General features: G+C 38.1%; 1 protein-coding gene across 1 annotated transcript in view; it reads right to left on the bottom strand.

Moving 5' to 3' along the window:
* Window positions 1–1,661: 1,661 nt before the first annotated feature.
* GMPR (guanosine monophosphate reductase) overlaps window positions 1,662–22,903 on the bottom strand; it is a 73,838-nt gene continuing 52,596 nt past the window's right edge. The window contains exons 8-9 of the mRNA XM_075213106.1: window positions 14,703–14,862; window positions 1,662–8,703 (exon numbers count right to left, since the gene is read on the bottom strand). Coding sequence (XP_075069207.1) covers window positions 8,523–8,703; window positions 14,703–14,862 — 341 coding nt within the window. The 3' untranslated portion in view covers window positions 1,662–8,522. The remainder of the gene's footprint in view (window positions 8,704–14,702; window positions 14,863–22,903) is intronic.

Here is a 22,903-nt window from a genome sequence, read left to right as displayed (position 1 = left end):
TGGTATTAAAATTAAGAATATTTGTTCTTTGTGACCTGGCCACAAGAGGGTAGTTATTGTCATATAATCTGTGATTTGTGTTGTTTTATTTGACATTATGTGAAAAGACTAAAGTCTTCCATTGAAATTAATTGGAGACTTCACCCATGTTATTTCTTTGTCTGTTTCTAATTTGGCTGGCCAAAGCTGCAATTCCCTTTTCTTGCTTGTGCTTCTGTTATACCTTGGAAGTGTTTTACAGCTAATGGTCACATGCCAGAGTCGGCCTACACCGTCTAGCAGGGTTCTCTGGCACTGACAGGCGAACACATTGCTTAGTTACATTATACTCCATCACATATAGAACATTTGTTTAAAAAATGAATCCAGACTTTATAAAACTAGCACAATTTATGGTGAGGATAGATTTTTCTTATGATAGAGATTCTCTGTATACCAGCTTGTGTTGTACAGCTATACACTGTATAATCACTAAAGTGCAGGGTAGGTATGTGATAGAGCGTACCTTCAAACATGCAATGCCACCATTGTAAAATGATCTAGAATGTGTTATGGGACACTGCTTAATCAGCTGGAATCCCAATGTAACAAAGGCAATACAAAAGGCAAATACACCTGATATGTCAAAAAGAAAGGGAAAACGGGGGGATTCTATTAAGCAAAACACTGATTCACACAAACACATATATATATTATATGTTCCATATAAACTGATCGGATATTTTGCCTTGATATGTTTGATGCTGCAAAACTGCCTCATGAAGTTTTGCACTGACCCCCTGGGCCCTTAGTTTCTAATATAAAACTGCACAATGGAGAGGACAATAACATAGTCCTAGGAGCACTAGAAGAGAAGTTGGAGATAGGTTGGATTTAATTTAAACTTTTGTTTTACATATTTGTTAACCCTTTAAGTCGGTGTTCGTGTCTGCTTCACATATTTCGTATGTTGTCTTTGCAATGCAAGAAAGTCCCCAACCTCAGGTATATATCGTTTTAAGTATGAAAGACAGTCATTATTTTGTGATAGCCAATGAGAACCAATGAAATGTCCTCACATCCTGCTGTACAGCACACTTCCAGAATACGCCAAATGAAAAGTAATTTGCAGCTTTGTGTCGGGATGCAACTGGGCTGATCCAGCCGGTACCAAGAGGAAAGATGGAGGAAATAATGTTTTGCACCTTATTAAGCAGAGGAAAAAGTTTCAGTGCATAACAGACCTAGTTCAGAGCTTTTATTGTGACAGATTTGTTTTCCATATGCGTGCATACTCTCTGTAATTCCAGTGTAAAATATTGTACTTGCACTAGCTTTTATAAAAACAAATATTAAAAAAATGGACGAATTCATATTCTATTTTCTAATCGTGGTGTGTCTATTTGTAGGATACACTCAAGTCTGTTTATTGAATTTTATGGTCCCTTTCTTTGATGGTGCTTGCAGGTTTTCTAGGTAGAAATTATTTCATTATAATAAAACAATGTTTGGTTCAAAATTTGAACAAAATTGTTTTAAATAAATTGTCTGTATACCAGTACAAGTTTATTGTTTCAGTATACACGTACTAATAAAATAACAGTGCCAATTGCATTTTCAGTGTCTGCGCTTCTTTTCTTCTGCACCTACACAAGCAACACATACACCACACTTTCACACAGTTTATTTCATATTAACTTTAATTATAAATGAAACAACAGTACTTAACATTACATAAGCTGACCAGGTAAGTACATGGTCAAGTCGGATTTATATTTCCCATCTGTGCTGAAGAAATAAAACTGAATCATTCAACAAAATGCATCAAAAATCATTCAACAAAATTAAAGTGGAATACACAGTGATATTTACATATGTACTGTATACAATCCTTTAAATATAATATGCATATAAACAGTGAGTTCTGAGGGCATAGCTTATTATCAGCCAGTTCTGATGTCATCATTTTAGTATTCATTAGGGGCACTTATGTATTAAAAAGGATAATATATCTCATGGTGTAAATTATAATGGTACTAGCAGACACATTTAAGCTGTTAAAAGTAATTAAACTGCCTCTTATCTTCAAATGGTTACAATACTCCTGTGTGGCCTATAATACACTTATACTGCACTAGGAGGTAAATTACCATACATAGACATATATAGACATTCAGTATGTATATACTGTGTGTGTGTGTGTGTGTATGTGTGAGTATATGTATATATATATATATATATATATATATATATATATATTATAAATGCTTAGTCGCGTGTGTTAGTCTGTGTGTGTAAAAAATAAAACCAAGCTGCAGCGCCACCTGCTGGGCGGAGTTATACACTGACCTACTAAATTCTTAGTGTGTGTGTGTGTGTGTGTGTGTAAAAAAAAATTCAGAAAGGGCTGAAATTTGGTATACTAAGATGTTTTTAATTTGTTAATTTCATTTGTTAATTGTTAAAAGTGTTTATAAAGATTTTAAAAAAATATATATATATTTCTTGAAAGAGAAGTGACAGTTGGGAGTGGTTGGTGGATGCCGGGGGTGACAGTGGGGAGTGGTTGGTGGTGGCCGGGGGTGACAGAGTGAGAGGAGTGTGATACTCAGGACCGCTGAGAGAGATCCCTGTGTCTGGATAAACATCTGGATAGATGTGGCGATGTAAATGAAGGATGAGGTGATGGAAGAGAATGATGAGGTGGTGACATGTGGACAAAACCACGTTAAAAAAGGGCGCTTACGTCGGGAAGTAACGCTCTTCCCCTGAGGAGGCCTGGGCTATGGCCCAAATGCATGACAAGAACCTTTTTAACACCTTATGTAGCTTGGTTTGACTAGAATGTATGAGTATCCTGCACGGGTTAACTTGTGTGTGTGTGTGTGTATATATATATATATTACACACACACATGCATCATACACATACACACACAGTATATGTTACACACACTATTGACATTCTATTTGCTGAATTTTACAGACTATGTACAAACATTTGGGTACCCTTCAAGTTGTTTCAGTAATACTTTTTTTTAAAAGCCCTAAAACATGATTGTTTCCCTTAGGCCTTAAATGAAGGTAGGTGAAGACAATTTCAAAGTTGAATGAATACTCTGACCAGTATATATAAGTATAATTGACTGCTATAAAGCAGGAAAAGGCAAAAAAAAAATATCTAAATGATTTCAGCATCATTAAAACATGGAAATGAAGTCAAGGTATCATCTGGAAGCCCCAGAAATAAATCTCTATTAGAATGGCTTGTACATATCACAGCAAAGTTCATGCAGAATGGTTAAACTGACACACGAGAGGTGGTCCACAGTATAGCATTGCTTATACAAAAATGATCTGCATGGTAAATTTATCAGGAGGAAACGTCTCCTAGAACTTTATCACAAAAGTCAATGTGAAGTGTGCAAAACAAGAGATGAATAAAATCAACAAAAGATACATTAAGCAAGGGGTTGTATCTGTTAAGCCTTGGGGTTGTGTGGTAGAAGCACAGGAAATATTGTCTGGGTAGAAGAATAATAGATTCAACCTAATATCAACAAATCCTAGATATCCCCAAACTTAAATATTGTTGAAAATATGTGGGGAGCTCTCAAACATGCAGTACTTGACCAAGGGTGGGACAACAATCCCTAAAGCAAAAATAGAAAGACTCTTAGCTGGTTGCGAGAAATCTTTGTGAGTTCTGCGAAGGAGAAGTTAATAAATAAGTATGCACTGGAAAGAGGTTGTACATGTTTTCACTTAAAGCTTTGGTGAAAATTAAATATACCCAGCAATGCTCAAACTTTTGCATACTGTATGTATGTGTACGAGACATTTGCCTACTCTCCTGGAATTTCCGGGAGGCTCCCAAATTTCGGGGAGTCCTCCCGGAAGAGTAGGCAAACCTCCCGTACCCTGTAAAATGCAGGCATTGAATGGTGGGGGGCGGAGCGTAAATCGTGTCATTAAGCCCTGACCCCACTATTTTTATGTATTTCATGGTAGGGATGGGGCTACAGTGACGTAATGACGTTGTCACGCCCCTCCTACCCTCTGTCACATGAACTGTTCTCCAATCTCCTGCAGTACAGATTTAAAAAGTAGGCAAGTATGGTGTAGGTATGGGCCTTTATTCATTACAGCCCCCATCATAAAACGTTAAGTGAACCTAGCTATGATCTAGTTTTTTGTGTTTTAAATCTTAAATCGTTTAAAAGGTATTTACTGAAGGAGCGCAGATAGTGAGAAAACAGATACAGATAGACTAGAATTTATGAACAGCTAGCAACTATGACGGATAATGTATTGTCTTTCTGATTGCTTATGTGTGAAATACTTGTCAGATAGAGAACAGAGCGAAAGATCTTTACCATTAGTAAAAGTTAGGAAATATCTCTATATTAGTACCATGGTTTACACCAGTACACATTATTACATGCATTGTATCTACTGGTCCTGGCCCTGTACTATGAAACCGCTCCACAACACATCTTAGACAGTTCTACAATACTGAGGTGTAGCTGCTGGCTTCACTATAAAGATAAAGAAGCCTGAATGGCTGTCATGGTGCATGAGGAATAGTAACATCGTTTTTTGGCTAATGAAGGCACAATGATCATCATATGAGATTAGCAGAATTCTAGTTTTCACTCCCTTAGACCTGTATCTTTACTAGATTGTGGAAATGAACGGTTATGATTCAGCTATGCTATTTCTGGAGTACTCTAGCCAGCATGCCTACAGCCCTCCCACACATGAAGTCAGGCTTCATTCCTCACTACCAGAGGCAGCCTCAGACAGTCAAGACAAACCCTGCTGAACATTTTAATTAAACATACATCATGCACGATTATTCCATGCTCTAAAAAAAGAGGCAAAGCAACCACATTGTAATTAGAATTGCACTGCAAAGATAAAGTCATTTTAAGGTTATAATAGACTAAAAACAATTGGTATATTCTCTACCCCTACATCCGTTTAGACAGCCTGCACAATAGTGTACTAAACTGCAATGAGTTATGAGCCACCAGTTCTTGCTGGATTGTCTGGAACATTAACTACCTACTGTTCTTAATAGATTATATATTCCAGTCTGCCTCAAAACATGGATATATGAAATATGTACCGTTAATAAAATATGTGGGCAATATAATCCAGACAGAAAACTGAGTAACGTAAGATCAATCTTTAGCAGTACCTGATATTTAACTTTTAAACACAAATTATTCTGATATAAAAGTAATTCTCTAATTTTTAGAGATTTATGTGTAAAATGTGCCACAGTATGACAGAATGTCTACCTTTGACATTGTACAGTGTGTAATGTTATCTGCAACATTGCAAGTTACGCTGTCATTTTTATGCTTCGTAAATGAACTGTTATGTCTTCCCCTGATATTTTCAAGATGTTTGTGGATCCATGACAATTAGCTCAGAATTACCATACATCACTTCCTTCATTCACTTTTTGATTATTGGTTATTGAGCCCTTACAATGACCTCACTTATTCAAGTAATATGGCCTCATTTACTATACTAGGCTTTATAAATCATCATTTGTTAACCACTCCCCACACCACTCTGTAGGTGCTAGATGTGGTGGTGGTGTTCGGCACACTCACACGGTACAGCATGTCACCAGGCAGTCGCTTGAAAAATCTATAAAAAATATCTATATTTTGTGTTCGCCTTACATTTTGTGCATTGGTCAAGGCCATTGTAGATATTTAAAAGACACCTAGTTGAAATTATCATTTTTAAACAATTTACCAAAAAATGTGATGTAAGAATATTTGCATATATATCCTAACACATATATAATGATATAATAACAGTCCTAGTGCATAAGACGTGGTTATGATTATTAAACCTATCAATGTTGCAGAGACATTTAGATCCCCTATGAATAAGAATCATCCATCAATTTTGCTCTTCTATAGTCCCAAAGTTAATAAACACACAAGTTGCCTGGTCTGTATCTCAGTCTGTCTGTATTCAATAAAAATACCTTATAGTGTACCATTCATCAAAACACAGGGGAGGCAGCCATTTTAGGAGCTAACACAATATTGGGGCTGCCTGGGAAGTCTCTCACACCTCAGTGATCTCACTAGCTCCTAGTGAATTATTGGGCCGCATTCTCCTGAGTATTGGACGAGCCCAAAAAGTGGCTGTCTCCACTGTGATCTTTAAACACTTGTGCTACCCAGTAAGAAACTTAACTTAATCAGTGATGGTAAATCAGCTAGATATGAGGATCACATTAGTAACTAATCTTAGGCTGTAATTATACAGCAGAAGCTGCATTGTACAGCGTTGTCGCCCTCTGCATAGACTCCCCACTTTGCACATAGAGATCCCCCTTTATGTAAAGCAGCTTCAGAGAGAGAGAACACCTTTATGGATTGTTCTCTGTGAGCAGAATAGTTCCTAGCATTGCCGTGGTCTGGGACATCCACATAGTTCTAGGTGGAAGAGGAGGGATGTACCATCAGAACCCTGTCTACTGGGCCCTGCTTCTCTTCCTAACAGATAGGGACCCACGTACCATCTATGTACTGTAGCATAGATGTCAACACAAATCTCCACCCTCAGAGACAAGCATACAAGTACAGATGGGGTCACAAGTCAGTCCCATGTTCCTCTGCCCCTACAGGGACATCTGCTTTGTAGAAAACATTTCTAATATTTTTACATTACTGGAATGAGTTAGCAATGAATGTGTAGTACTGTGAAATGCCTTAAGTTGTATGAGCATAAGGATAATGTGCCCTGGAGAGGATTATCCATCCACATCAATTTATTTTCATTTCAATGTGGAGCCTTTAATTGTGGCTACATTAAGCAGACAATTTAAGGTTTTCCAAAGTCCAACTGTGTGGAAAAAAAACATGATTCACAAAGGCACATCCAATGAAAATACACTTATATAGCACCCTGTCTGCTACTTAAAATTACATTTCTTAACATCAGATGCAGTTGTCCATGCAATGAATCTGTGCAGATCAGAGAAAAGGGAAATCATGGCTATACAACATCCAGATGAAGAATACACTGACATTGCACAAATTAGTAGCTTTGGCACATGTTTTTGTGACCTAGTGGACTGAGGACCCATTTTCATGTTATATGACAGGATCCTATGACTTTGCAAGACAAACACTGTAATACAAACTGCAGATTTAAGATCATTGTAAAAACTACAATACTGTAAAATAATTATTTAAAGTAAAAAGCTCTACATCTTTTGTAGGGTATGCTCTCTATATATGAGTGCTTGCTCACAGGTTAGATCCTTTCAGACAAATTCTGCCTTACTGCAGAAGCTACTATGCTGTAAAGCTCTTTCAAGTGGAATATTTGCCCCACAACCACTCAACCACATATTTATACCGCTTTCATACTGCCGCCCCGGCAATATCCCGGGTTTTTCAAGCCGGGTTTTTGCCGGGGCTCGAAGCGTCCCAGCTCAGAAACACCATTCATACTGCACCTCGGACCCGGGAATTTCCTGGGTTGACCCCATTCATACTGCACAAGTCTGTGCCCTAGCAATTTGTGTGAGTCATCACCAGAGCAGTTTTTTCATTGGCTGAAAAATGGTGATGTCATTGAAAGGTGACTGCTTTTTTTTTCTTCCACGGGCTCCCACCGATGACATCATCCTCCAGAGACAGGCAGACAGCCAATCAGCTTGTTTTCTGTGCAACCCGGGTTGAAAAACCCGGGTTGCACCATTCATAGTGCAGGCAACCCGGGTCCGACCCGGGAATTACCCCTCGATAAATCCCGGGTTGAAGACCCGGGTTTTTAGACCCGGGATTTTTGACTTGTACCATTCATACTACACCAAGACCCGGGTCGTTTGAGCTCGCCCCGGCAAAAACCCGGGATTTTGGTGCAGTATGAATGGGGTATTAGTATGCAGAACTGTAAACTAATTTTGCTGTGGAAAAGCAAAATTTTAGGTTCCCAAACAGAGAGGGTTAAACACGTAAAAAGAAGAGTATGACCTTTAGCAATAATGGTTACTTTTTCAAGATAACAAATTACATAACATTCTAAGCAATATACAATACATATAAGAACAATATTACATTCTAATATTTATTGTTTTCTTGTATAACAAGCTCACAATGTATACATTAAGGCCACAAAATGGGCAACCTGATCTAAAGTAGTTTGAGTTTTAGTTTCATACCAACAAGTCACAACTGTAGGTTTAAGCATTAAAATGTAAAACGCGTAAATAAATAAATGCTGATATAGGTAAATACATTAAAATATGTTACATAACAAAAAATAGACTAGCTATGAAATGATTCTGACTGCAAATAAAAAACAAGTTATATGTATCTGTGACAATAAAAATTATAAGGTAATATAGCGACTGCATAGGAAGCTTGTCTACGTGTTTACTTTGCTTCTATTCAAAAATGTAATGTATATCTATGTATGATTAATAGTTTGTCTGGAATTAAAAATGGAACAGAGACCTATGATGAGACTGATCTGGTAATTGCTTATACATTTACTCCATTAAGAAAACATCTGGTTGAACTGCTGGGTCACACGAATAAAAGTTGTCCGTCTGCTTAGCTCTTTCAGTTTAGCAGCTCCCACGTAAGTGCATGTAGATCTTAGTCCTCCTAGGATGTCTCGAACAGTGTTTTCCACATCTCCTCTATATGGTATTTCCACTGTCCTGCCTTCAGATGCCCTGAACACACAAAGAATACACAAAGATTATGTAATGTGTTTATCCTCAAAGAACCACTTGTAATAATTGTACAACAAAGTATAGTTCCTGATAAATAAACAAGGGTTAATGCATTCATCAAGTTTCATCTCTGGGTGGCCTACATTCCAAAGGTTAGACCTTGTATGAACATGATTTAATGGCATTGAAAATCATATCTGACAAGAGTATGATCCTGTACACACTTAACCAAAAAATAACCTTTAGCAAACTGATCTTACAGAATCAAAGCCTCTTATTCCTACTAACGAACACTGTCTCAATGATAAATCTATCAAGCAGGTCTGTGAAATATGAATGCATGAACTATTAAAATGTGTATAAAAACATTTACACAGCATTTGAACTAGTAGTGGCACATGACGTTTTGTGCCACGTAAAAATGCAACTTAAATGATTTTTTTTTGCAATGCACACAACTTGTGGTCGCTTTGAGTTGAGTATATTTTATAGCAGTGGACCCTTGCACATAGAGAGGCAGATTGGGAGTGTTCATGTGTAATTCAGTGCAGGAAGATTTAAGTACAGGGCCCATAGGCAATGTTGAAGTCTGATGATGATGCTAGACATCTTTAAAAGCTATATTTAAAGCTGAATAAATCATAAGATCCATCTCATAATACAAACTCTGAAATGTAAGCATGCAGATGCATTTTCCCATAGAATAGAAAAGTATTTGCATGAAGTCTGAAATGACTATTTCTTGAAGTACTATTACAGGTGCTCAGATAGTGACAGTAAATGGGAGTCTCCAGATACTTTTTTAATTTTTTATTTTTACCATCCAGACTAGGCTCCTTTAAAATGGTTATGCAAATGTATATGCACACAAATACCAGTGTAATAAAAACACTAACACACAATAGTGACACATGAAATGAAGACAGTTCCACTCTCCTTCTTAATTAAAGACATAACCCACACAGGAACAAGCAGTATTTTAGAAGAAAATCAATGTGTTGATATTAATGAAACCATGGTCCTACAGTGTTGGTAGACAAGACTTTGAAGCACTGATCGAAGTGGAAATTTAGAAGTGGCTGTATGGAAAATGTAATGGGAATGTAAGTGAATGGAATTTGATAGTTTTACAATCAAAGCAATAGGAGAAGAGGTGGTATGGCATATCACTGTATACACATCCACTTCAACCACTGCTTTGGAGTGATATTTTCATACTTCCAACAGTCCCAGTTTTCACTGGACAGCCCTGAAGCCCCATGAAGGGGCATTGACTGGCTGGCAAGTTTTAGCCCACATTTAGCTATGAATGCTCCAATCTCCCATTTCCTCCCCCCATACACTGCCTTCTAGAAGCACATATTCATGTCCTTCCCATAAAAAAGAGACATATATTCGGTCAGCAGACTGTACCAAATATAAAAATATATTTTACTATCTACAACACTTCTTTTTCTGGTCCTGGGGTATTAATTCTACCAATGAACTTCCGTGGTGTATTATTCCCAAAATGACTGTTCACATCTTTATAGTCCTGACAGTAGAGATTACAATGACAGTTATACATCATCTGTTAACAATCAGCACACTTGCCCCTTCCTCTCCTGAAATGCATGGTGGGGAAAATAACCTCCTAAGTAAAATGTAAAAATAACAGTTCCTGTGTTCTCATTATCTTGTCAGGAGGGTCTCTGCACAAGACTTTCCCAGAGGCTGCATAAGGGAATAAATTAGCTAGTAAAGAACACAGCATCTAACTGCAATAAATAGCAGATCCTGTGAGGTATCACCTAAGTCAGACTGCAGAGTACAGTTATGTCTTGACACTATCCGTACATTTCAGTACTAAAGAAATGTAGAAATCAAAAGTCACAGTGGAGATTTGTATAATATGCATTTGGCTGTTCTTCGTCTAATTATCTCCTTACAGATGGTCACATACCTGTCCTCTGAGTTTCATAGGCTACATAATGACTTCTAGTGCACAGCCAACCTCAACACATGATATGAGTTATTATAGCTATACAAGTGTAGACAGACAAAACACACACATATACATAGTCATTTCCACATGTGTTTCTCCCCCATGCTTCTATACACACAGGAAGCAGGAATTACCGTATTTGCCGGCGTATAAGACGACTTTTTTGACCTGAAAAACATGCCTCCAAGTGGGGGGGTCGTCTTATACGCCGGGTGCCAAACTCAGGGGTCTCAGGGGTGCCGCGGGACAGCCATAAAAAAAAAAACAGAAACACTTACCAATCCGCGCGGCGCCGGGACCCAGCATCCTCCTCTCTCACGCAGCCTGTCATATCAGTGACAGCTGCTGCGTGAGAGAGGAGGATGCTGGGTCCCGGCGCCGCGCGGATTGGTAAGTGTTTCTGTTTTTTTTTTTTATGGCTGGGGCGCGGCAGAGGGGGCAAAGTGAGAGAGGGACAGATGAGAGTGACAGGAGGGGGACAGAGGAGAGTGACAGCAGAAGAAGGTAAGTGTTATTAGTATGTGTTATGTTATGTTTGTTTTATGTTATGTCATGTCAATGCAGAGTGTGTGATCAGCATATATGAGTGTGTGTGTGTGTGGGGGCCAGTGACTTCATGCAGTGTGTGTGGGGGCCAGTGACTTTATGCAGTGTGTGTGGGGGCCAGTCATTTAATACAGTGTGTGTGGGGGCCAGTGACTTCATGCAGTGTGTGTGGGGGCCAGTGATTTAATACAGTGTGTGTGGGGGCCAGTGATTTAATACAGTGTGTGTGGGGGCCAGTGATTTAATACAGTGTGTGTGGGGGCCAGTGATTTAATACAGTGTGTGTGTGGAAGGTGTGCGGAAGAGGGGGTAGTCTTATACGACGAGTATATAACAAACTCTATAATTTTGAGTGGAAATGTTGGGGGTCGTCTTATACGCCCAGTCGTCTTATACGCCGGCAAATACGGTAAATATATATTCAAAATACATTTTTCCCAAATTGTTGATCATTAGTTCCTAAATCATGGTATCACTATAAAATGTGAAATGCTGTTAATTGTTGGAAACGCCTTTGTAGAGTCTTGAGATCTATGAAAACGACCATAAGGACTTGTGGAAAAAAAAGCACTATACTATCGCATACTTGCCAACTTACGCAAGTTCTGCACTGGGAAATCGGGGGACAAGTGGGCGTGTAGGGGGGAAGCTCGGCGAATGACACCATTTGGCCCCGCCCCCTAAACGACCATCACATTTCCTGGCCTATTACACTACGATGACTTGAGAATCACGTCACTAAGCTCCGCCAATTAACTATTGAAGTGGCCAGGAACCGGGAGGTTGCCCTGCTCTCCCGGGAGTCAGGGAGAGTAGGCAACTATGTACTACAATGATCACTATAATAGTTGGAGGGAATACATTTCTTTTTATTTGATTTTAAGAGAGTCTGACAGAGGTCTTAACTAACAAACACAAAATCGTCATTACAGGCCCAGAACTTGCAGTCACCTCAGACAAAATCCTGGATCATAGTAGGGCTACAGCAGATTAAGTTCACTGAATTCTCCTTGCCTATAGATAGTGATTAAAGTACTTTTGTTTGCTGTAATATTAATCACATTATTATAGAATAAGATCTAAGTATTATTTTATAATTCTGAAAATCTAAAGCCCCTCCTCCCAAAATATTGAACTATGTATTGTAAATGACACATACTCCCTGTCAAGCACTAAAAAGGACTTCAAAAAGTGTTAAAAATTATTTTTACGACCTTAACTTTAGATAAAAAAAAGGCATGTTATGCTGTATTAAAGAGTTACTGACATAAAACATGTAGCTTTGGGGAGAGATGAAAATAATTATCTTGCAGACACAGTCCATCTGCACAGAAGGACACCCAAGGGATACAACTGTCCAACACCAATGTTGATGCCCTTCATGTGAATGCAAAATAGGCTAACCAGTACGCATAGAAAGGCGTGCTGAAAGGGACCGTTACCGCCATGGGGGACCCTGGATGATCCTGTGAATGGTGCATGCAAGGTAATTGTGCTTTGTTATTTTAATTTATTTCCATTTCCAGCCAAAACTTTTTTTGGGCTGGAATTATCCTTTAAAGGTACTAAAGGGGATATAAATATGCCTTTAGAGAATGCTGACATTTTTACTGCTTTAATTTGCTTTCTACTAAATGACAAATTATATCTTTTCCAGCACAAAACTATTTTTGAAGTTATTTCTGCTACATGCTGAAAGGTTATTGCTTGCAGCATAAAGGTACATACTTATTGGTGACTGTACAAATCTGTGTTTTGCCATAAAGATGTTTACTCTAACCTTAGTTAGTATATAGTTTACATTACCAATAAGCTGCTGAGTTATTTCCTCTCTCTCTCACATCCAAACAGATGCAAGTCATCTATGGAAGCATGCAATATACAGTAATGGACAAAACTAAAAAAATAAGACCTAAATGTGGTTCAGTTAAATATAAAAATACACAAGATCACATGTTCTCCCTATTTGACTTGCAGTGATAAAGGTAATATAAATATAATTAAGATACGACATCTGGCATAAAGTCCCATGTAAATTACTAGCACAGTTTTGACAGAGCACAGATATTTGCATGTGTTATGTCTTATAATAGACTTTCAAAACATGTTTCCAACGTTGTGTCAGCTGCCCTTTTTTTTCTTCAAGTATTTGACAGTGGATACCCGCTTAGCCTTGTCAATAACGTTATTCTAAAATGACAGATCAGTGAGAGGTTGGTGCATTACTGGGATGTAGTTGAAGATTCAGTGGTGCACTTGTCTTATTGTGCTGAATCATGTCATCAGTATAGCAACAAACATAAATCATTCAATCATCCGGGAGCCTGCAGTGCCCTGTGCCCCAATGTTCTGATCAGCTGCCAAATCATTTCATAAAAATCTTTTACTCCCAGAGGTTCTAAAGTATTTTTTAATTTACATTACGTAAAATTATAGCAGTAACAATGTCTAGTTAATCCTAAATTACTATAGATCTGCAGCGCTCAACCTCCGATCCTATATAATACCCTATTGATGGATTGTATATACACAAAAGGCTATTTCATATATACTGTATATACAATTCTTAGATACCAATGGCATACAGTAGGGTGCTATATATTCGGATATTCCTGTTAGGTACAACAGTATGTGTAATGGCAGTTCTGAGTTCAATGACTTACAGGGGCATATTCAATTAGCTTGGTGGTCTGCGATTACGTGCCGGAACGGCCGGCGACAGTAATACGCGGATTTTCCTTCGCATCCCATAGGGTTGCAAAGGGAAATCCACAGTATTGCGGTACTGTATTACACAGTAAAAGCTCAGCAGCTGCCAAGCCAATTGAATATGCCCCATAAGGTATAAATAAAGTTGTTCCTTCCGTCTTTCTGTTGAAAATCTCAGTACTTTTGTTGAAAATCTCTTTCTGTTGAGCCTAACAGTTTTGGAATATAGAAATATATAGCACACAACTGTATGCATTGGTATTTAAGAATGGTATATATACTCTATATGAAGTAGCCTTTTGTGTATATACAATCCATTGGTAGGGTATTATATGATAGGATCACAGGTGGAGCGCTGCAGATTTATAATAATGGCTGTGCTAAATTAAAGTGTGCGTAACTCTCCTGACATATATTGTTGCATTTTCTTTATTTTTACTAAATCCTAAATTACATTTGTATCCTATAAAGGATATAGACTGTAGCATCATTTGTATTCAATACCACAAAATTTGGGTGGGAATACATTTAAAATAAAATAGTTTCTCTGTGTTGTACTGGTACTGACATTAATTTGAACAGGTCGGATTAGTCAGGAAACCATGTATTTGTTTTACACTATGCTCTAATAGCATGTGACTACAGTTCTGAAAAAGCAGTTGTCTATTTGTCAGTTAATAGCCTGTCCTGTAACATCCTCTCCTAGTGCTTGGTAGGTCAGAGTGTTTATGTGAGAGGTGTGTGTGACTTTCTCTAATACCTGTATTCAGCCACTCTGCCAGCATGTTTCTTCATTGCTGTATCTGAACTCATGCCATAGAACAGCATCACCTTCTTTCCATTTTTTTCAGTGATCTCTCCAGTACACTGATCATGTCCGGCAAACATTCCTCCCAGCATCACAAAATCTGCTCCAGCCCCTGGACAAAACAGAACATGAAATGAATCATACAATACAGTGACCAATCCTACTGAACAACACAAAGGTGTAATATAAGGATGTATGGTCTGACAGTACAGAGGTCGTTTGGTTCACATTTTTCAAGTGATCTGAGTAACAGTAAGGTCAGAATGTGTGCACCAGGTCCATGAACAATACAAGCTAGGAACTGATGAAATACACATGTAACCAAAATTAATCATAGGTACAGAGAGTAGCAAACGGAGGAATTACAGTGGTAAGGATTTATAAATAACATAACTGTGGTGAATAAAGTATAATTATATGGGACTGCATTGTAAATATTGTGTATCAAATGATTCCATTTATAATTTGTTTTTCTCTGTAAGTTAAATGCAGATGACTTCAAAGCGTAGCTCTGCGCTCTAAGGGTTAATGATCCAATTCCATGTGTAAAATATGAGGCCAGAAAAACTGTCCTGTATTACAAGATAACAGTGTCACCTGTGCAGGCTATAAAAAGGTCCCCCTGGGTGAGTTATACCCTGGCATAGGAGTGTTTTTTGACTTCTGAACAGACTTTTAGGAACCGCTCAGCATGTGGTCTTACATAAGGAGACCACATGATGGCTTGCTATATTTTATGTAGGCAAATATAATTCCATTTACAAAATGCAACTTACAATCAATATAATTAGTGATCAACCACATATTCATAAATAGTGTGAAGAAGAGCAACCCGCACGTCAAATAAAGCTGTCTGTCACTCCGGGAACGAGAGGAAATCAGTATCTGCTCAACTAATCCTCTGGACCTATGCATGTTTGGTATCAGCATATTGGTTAATTTGTTTTGGATTTATTAATAATAAAATTGGGTCTGTGTGACACACCCCAGAAAAGATATGTTACATTTCAGAATTGGGTATTAAAACAGCGAGATGGAAATTGTGGTTGTAAACGATATCTTCACTTGAGAGAGGGAGTTTATGTGTAGTAGTTTGAAGCCAGACAGGCTAGGAATTTTACTTTTGTTTACTGGTGTGATATAGCTGGCCGAAGTGAACGAAATGCAACCATCTACCCCAGAAGACGGTGAGTCGGTGTGTCAGTGTCTCTCTCTCTCTCTCTCTCTCTCTTCCCCTCCCCCCCCCATTGGCAGCCATATATTGCACATAAAACCCATTGTCACTTTGTCAGACAGCCATATATTGCACAGGGCCCCCCCCACACACATTGCTGTCCATATAATGTAGAGATCATACCCCAAATGTCAGTCATATATTACACAAAGCTCCCCACCAATTGTTGGTCAAATATTGCAGAGACAACACTATTGTCGGCCTGCCATATACTGTGCAGAGCTTGTTGCCCCCCCCCACGCACACACACACACACTACCAGTCTCAGAGACAGTGTCCTAATATTCACACTCTTTCAGTCCTGACAGTGGTGGGTCATTACATTTCAGCCAGTACTTTGCCGTGACATTTTGAGCCTGTACTGAAAGTCCCTGAACACTGCACTAGGTAACAGTAATACCCAAAGTAGGCTTCCCATATAGACAATGGGAGCAGCTATTTTGTGGATTGGACACCTATTCTTTAAACTACAGACTCTTAACTAGAAACCAATACCTCAAGAATATGTCAGGCCTTATAAATAGGCCGTGTATTAGTGATGTTGCTGGTTCCCAGCAAATCGATATGTTACATTCTGGTTCAGCATGACAAGTCCAGTTAAAAATGTGTACCAATCCTCTTTCCTAACGTTACCAATATGAGACAAGTTATTCCCTTCGGACAGGACCACGGAAATGTGTTCTACTATGGATAAACTAGACATCTGTTCACCTTAAAAAAACAACCAAAAAAAACCAACAAACTAGAAACGGCACAGGACTTTTTCAATATGGTGGCTAACAGTTCCCAGTATGTGAGGTCAAACAATTGCTCACTGCATGCAAACAGGCAAAAGCAGCCGCATGCACTTGCATGTTGCCTGCATGATGTTTCTGGCAGTTTGAGTGACAGCAGCCAAGAGACCCCAGTGGTTAAAGCAGCTTGGCATTCCAACTTCAAGTGAAAAAAGCCTGCCATTTATTATTATTGTTTATTTATATAGCGCCATCATATTACACAACACTGTAGAAAGATTATTTTCTCATTCATATCAGTCCCTGCCCTGTTTAAATTCCCTAACACACACACACACACACACACACAAACACTAGGGTACATTTTGTCAGCAACCATTTAACCTACCAGCATGTATTTGGACTGTGGGAGGAAACTGGAGCATCCTGAGAAAACCCATTCAAAATATACAGACTCCACTCAGGTAGGTCCATGGCCGGAACCCATGACATGCCCAGTGCTGTGAGACAGCAATTGTAACCACTCAGCCACCGTGATAAACTAAATGCAAGGATTAAGGTACAAAACTACAAAACACAAACCATTAGATTGTTAATTAGTTCTCTTCACTGGAAAACCCCTCCCATAATTTTCTTTCCGCATTGCCTGATGCATTATTTAGCTTCAAATCAGTTGGTTTACGCTGTTATATAGAGACATTAGCTAACATGAACATATGCTACAATATTTATATAGATCATCTTTTTCAATATTTTTATTTACTCTGCTTTGCCTTCAAAGGGAGTTTCACATCATCTAATTGAATATTATGCTCTATCTAGTTGGTTTTTTATATTATTCAGTAGGACTGTCCAACTCACAAATTAGCGTGCGTCTTAATGTTCATAATGTTACTTACTTAGTTATACGGAATTAGACTTCACTGCTACCATGTGCCTTTGAACATTTTTTTTAAAGCCACAATTATTAGTCACAAACTAATAAAAGCGGTTCTACAGTGGTATAAAGAATCCGCTACTGCATGCATAAAAATGCCTTAATTTTAAACCAAGCACACAAGTAACTTTCTCTCAGAAACTCTCAAGCTTAAACTACTTTCCATAAATTAAAGCAAGCAATATCTCCTGCTTTCGCTTAACTTAAGTTAACAGTACTTAAGATTAAGCTTTAACACTTTAGTGAGCCCAAGGAAAAGATCACATTAGGGGGGACTATGTAAAACATGTTTAACATCAAACTCATCTTTACATTTCCAAAATTTAACTATGTGAAGGTTTCTTACATTTTAGCATTTGGGTGACAGGATCAGAACTGTGGTAGGACTTAAGTTGGAATTCAGGTTTCGGCTATTTGGCCAAGAATGAGGTTAGTATTTTTAAATATTTTTGTATTTAACTTGCGGGATCCTCTTGTTTGAAATATGGGGTTCATCTCTTTAAAACAAGGAATCTCAAATCTTCCGAGGACACCAGGTATTGTACTTTCCAGGCTCCATCACTAGAAAGTCTAATGATGAACCCCTTTTATCTTGAGACTAGAACATATGCCGTTTTTTATATTAAAATGGCTCTAACCACAGAAGCGAAAAGTTCTCCTGGGTTTTCCGCAGAAATGAGAAAAAGGAAACAGGTTGATTTATTTCTTATATGGTTTAACTAAACTGTCTATAATTAGAAGAAAGATGTTCTAAACTAATACTTCCTCTTTTTCAGTGCATGTATTACTTGAAACCGGCTTCTAGATTTCCAGAAATATTTAATCTGTTAGTGCAGCAGGTGCATTTGGCCCTACTACAATTACAGGCCCAATGTACAGTAAAGAGAGAAAGACAATATATATGAACTTGAGCTTTCAGAAAGTAGTTTAGTCACTGCTGACTAGATCACTGTCAGTTCCTGTTTAGTGATAAGTAACATCCAATTGTCTTCAGTTGAGTGGACAGTCTAAATAGTCCTTTACAACATAAAGTGATACTGTCATGAGACCATCGTCTAAGAAAATATATATTTCTAAAGTAGAATTACCTGGAGATATACAATCGTTTCTCCAGCTTATGTTTTAGTGATTTACTGACATGTTTGTTACCCTGTTGTTTGTTTCTGGGAATAGCCACTCTTATGTCTCGATAAAAGCAATAATGGAATGGAATAAATTAGCAATAAAGCTATTGAAAATGTACAAATCTCTAAAAAGAGATGTCCATCTCAATAAACTTGTTTAACTGTAAAGTGCATACCGCAAGTGCTACCTTAAAATTGTAAAACTGTTTTCAGGCTTGAGTGTATTAAATGTGTTGGCGCTGTCCATAAAATACAATTATATTTGTATATCTAATATAAGCAAGGTAGCAGAGGATCCTTACTAAGATGCATTTTCAGTGGAGGGAAAATGACATTTACAAATGAACAAAGGGTTGTGATATATGGGAAATATGCTTTACAGAATGTATGTTCTACACTATAATATAATATAACATTTATTAATATACCAGAATAAAACAAAAAGAAGAAAAATTGCCAGCCAGTCTCCCCAAGCAGTGAATTAAACAGAATAAGGGATTGCAAAGCCACTTTTATATGTAGAAGAAATTACTCCCCCCATGAAGTATTACTGTTACCTATGACAATCCGAAAAAGGTCACTTGCAATCCTTTGATGCTCCACAGCTAACAATCAAGTGTTTGAATGAGAACATGAAGCAACGGAATAATCATTTAGCAAGGCTTTTTCTTGTACTGTGCAAAGGTGCAAGTTGTTTGTTACACCCATAAAAATGTATGTTTTCTCAACTCAGTTTAAGCTGTGGCAGATTAACACTAGCTTTAATTCTACATTCTCCACAGCACTCTGACAAAGTCAATGACTAACTCCATCATATCATTGCATATTAAACTACTCTGTCCTTTTGACATATTGACTGCACTACATACAATACTGCATATCTACGCTACAAGATACGGGTGGAGAAGCGCTAGGTTCACGCTTACAACCCTTATAATCTTCCATGGAGTTTAAGAATAACGAAGAATTGTTGTCTCCTTAGTCACACGATGGTAACTCATTCCTGCACTTTTGCTCTCCATCTCATGTTGTCTTTACATAGCAAAAACATAATTTCTGTTATATATCTTCCTTTTAAACAAAGATAATAATTGAATGGTATAAAAGGTGATAGCATATGTTCACTGTGTAATGCCTCATTAGATAAAATATTTGCTTAGGTGGATGCATTGTAAAAATCAATATACATTGTCCGCAAGTTACTGCAACACTCCACATCTTGGATTCCTTTCCCAAACTGCGAGGCCAATCCCAGGAAGTTAGTACTCTGGAATATTAACAAGCGATCCCAAAGGTCATGGACCTAGCACACAAATACCAGAAATGAATCCCAAGACATTATTCATTCATCGGTAATAAACAATCTACAGAACATCATACATTTTGGTCCTTTTATTATCGATAGCTGAATATAGTCTTGGAAATTATTTCTATTCTTTGTGTGTTGGCTCCCTGATCTTCAGGATTGTTTCTTCTGTAATGTCAAATAAAAACAACTCTAAAATGCTTTCTTAATTAATCACAAATAAAATACAAAAATGACTTACATATATTCAGATGCAGTAACAGCTGTGAGTATTTAAGCAAGCCTCTACCAACTTTTTACATTTGAACACTGCAATTCTGTTTATTTTTTTTAATATTGCTCAAGTTTCATTAGGTGGTGAAGAGCAATATTCAAAGTATTCCATAGATGTTCAATCGGAATAAGGTCTGGGACACCCCAGGATGTAAACTACTAAAATGTGGCGTTTTCTGTATGCTGTGGGTCATTGTCCTGTAGGAAAATCATTTTCTCCCAAGTCCTAGATCTCTTGCAGACTGCAGCAAGTTTTTTCCCAATTTTTTCGAATATCTTGATTAATTGATCTTTTCCTCTATTTTGGCAAGCTTTTCAGTGTAATGAGCGGTAAAGCGAGACTACTCTCTGCAGCGCTGCCTGCCCTGCCCTTTATTTTTGGACCTGCCTGCTCTTTGGATCTCTGCCTGCACTGACCCTTATAATGGACTTGGCCACTCTGTGGATTGCTGCCAGCACTGATCTTTGTTTTGGACTTGGATTACTCTCCGAAACGCAGCCGGGCCTGACCTCTGGTTTGAACCTTGATGATTCCCTGAAGGCTGTCTGACTTCTATGCCGACATAGCAGACATGATTACCTGTGTTTCTTGTCCCCAAAACTGTACCGCTAAATTGGGGTTCATTCCAGGAATTTCAATGCTGGCCATGTATATTTCTACTTTAACAAACAACTGAAGTTCTCCTAACCTTTGCAAAACAATGTTTAAATTACAAAATTTGTCAGAAAGAAAAGGATAAAAAAATAAGAATATCATCAAAAAATATGGCTACAAAAAAAAGCTATACTAAAAATCCTATGAATGTAATCGTGAATTATTGCTGGAGTGTTACACAGTCCGAAAGGCATGCCTAGATATTCATAATGCACATCATGAGTATGAAATGCAGCCTTCCATTCGTCTCCCTCTTTGAAATGAGTCAATGGTCAATGGTAGAAAAATGAGTCAATGGTAGAAAACATAATAACCCCCTTAATGTGAACAAACAATTTGGTAATCAGAGGATGAGGGTATTTATTTTGAATCGTTATTTTGCTAAGACCTACGTTTCTTAGATACAAAAAAGAACTCAGCACCTACAGGTGATGTGGAGGGTTTAATAAATACATTTTACAAATGTTCTTTAATATGTTCCAACATGGTTTTAGACTCAGGGGTTAAGAGGGAGTAAACTTTCCTATTTAGGTAATATTGAACTGGGAATTACCTCAATGACACAATCAAACCTTTTATAAGGAGATAATATGCCAGCTGCTTTTTTACATATAACATCAGAAAAGGTTCTATTTTAAAGACAGGTAGCATCATGGTAACATTATCACTCAAATTCCAATGAATACTAGAGTTATGTGAAGCCAACGAAGGTTAGCCCAAAACTATGGGAATGGTAGCATAGTTAATAAAAAACAAAAAAGAAATCTATTCCTCGTGCAGATCACCTGTTATAGTTACATTAGGAATCTTACAGCGTACAACCGCCTGATAAAGGACTACCGTCAATTCCACTAATAATGATACCAGTCTTCAGTTTAGTAGCAGGAATCTTCAAAATTTGACCTACAGCAGCATCCAAAACATTTCCAGCAGCCCCACTATCACTAAAGGCCAAAATATTGACTTACGCTACAGCACATGATACATTAACTGGCAATAAAAGAATACATGTGTCAGGATTTCCCAGGTATGACCACGGAGAGAGCGTAAGTGGTTAAAGTGGCTTTATTAAGAAACACAAATAACAGTCCACCACGGATTGTGGCACAGATATACAGAAATGAAATGACAGAGCAACAGTTCAATGGGAACAACAATATAGAAGACTTAACAGATCCGTTAGATGGTATTCAGTGCAGCGGTGTAGAGAGAGAAACAATAGCAGATCTTGGAGTAGCGGTGCCCTGCAACCACGGGTAAGTCTCACAAAGGGAGTCCAGTCCTGATGAGAGACCTGAACTCACAGAACTTGGTAATGCAGACAAGAGCTGACAACTTGGTAATGCAGACAGGAGCTGACAACTTGGTAATGCAGACAGGAGCTGACAACTTGGTAATGCACACAGGAACAAAGCACATGAAAATGCTCACAGGAGTGACCTGATGATCTGGCCCAGACTGTTTGAAGCAGACAGGTTTGTATAGGCCTCATGCAGGTGATACAACTCCCAGTGATCAAGGAAAATAATCAAAGTAGCGCAGTGGCCCCTTTGGTGGGCAGTGGTACTACAAGTAGAATACATAATAAATCCAATAAAGTCACTGCAGACAGTAGCTGCAGAATACAAGTCATGACAGTACCCCCTCCTTAAAGGGCGGATTCCAGACGCCCGAATACTAAAAATGGTCGGAAAAGTCAGAGTCATAGTCCAGAATTGGGCATGTAGTTGAGAAGTCTTCGTGCAAGGACGGAAAGCGTATAGAAACCACGCCACAAGGGAGTTGAGATCCAGGAGAATCTTTCTTCTTCTTCTTCTTCTTCTTCTTCTTCTTCACTTTCTTTTTATGGTTTTTAGAGGGTTGCTGGAAATGGAGTGAAGAAAACAATAA

The sequence above is a fragment of the Mixophyes fleayi genome, chromosome 5, assembly GCF_038048845.1.
Source record: "Mixophyes fleayi isolate aMixFle1 chromosome 5, aMixFle1.hap1, whole genome shotgun sequence".
Classification (NCBI taxonomy): Eukaryota; Metazoa; Chordata; class Amphibia; order Anura; family Limnodynastidae; genus Mixophyes; species Mixophyes fleayi.
Note: the sequence above shows the minus strand (reverse complement) of the source record. Positions and strands in the feature narration are given on the sequence as shown.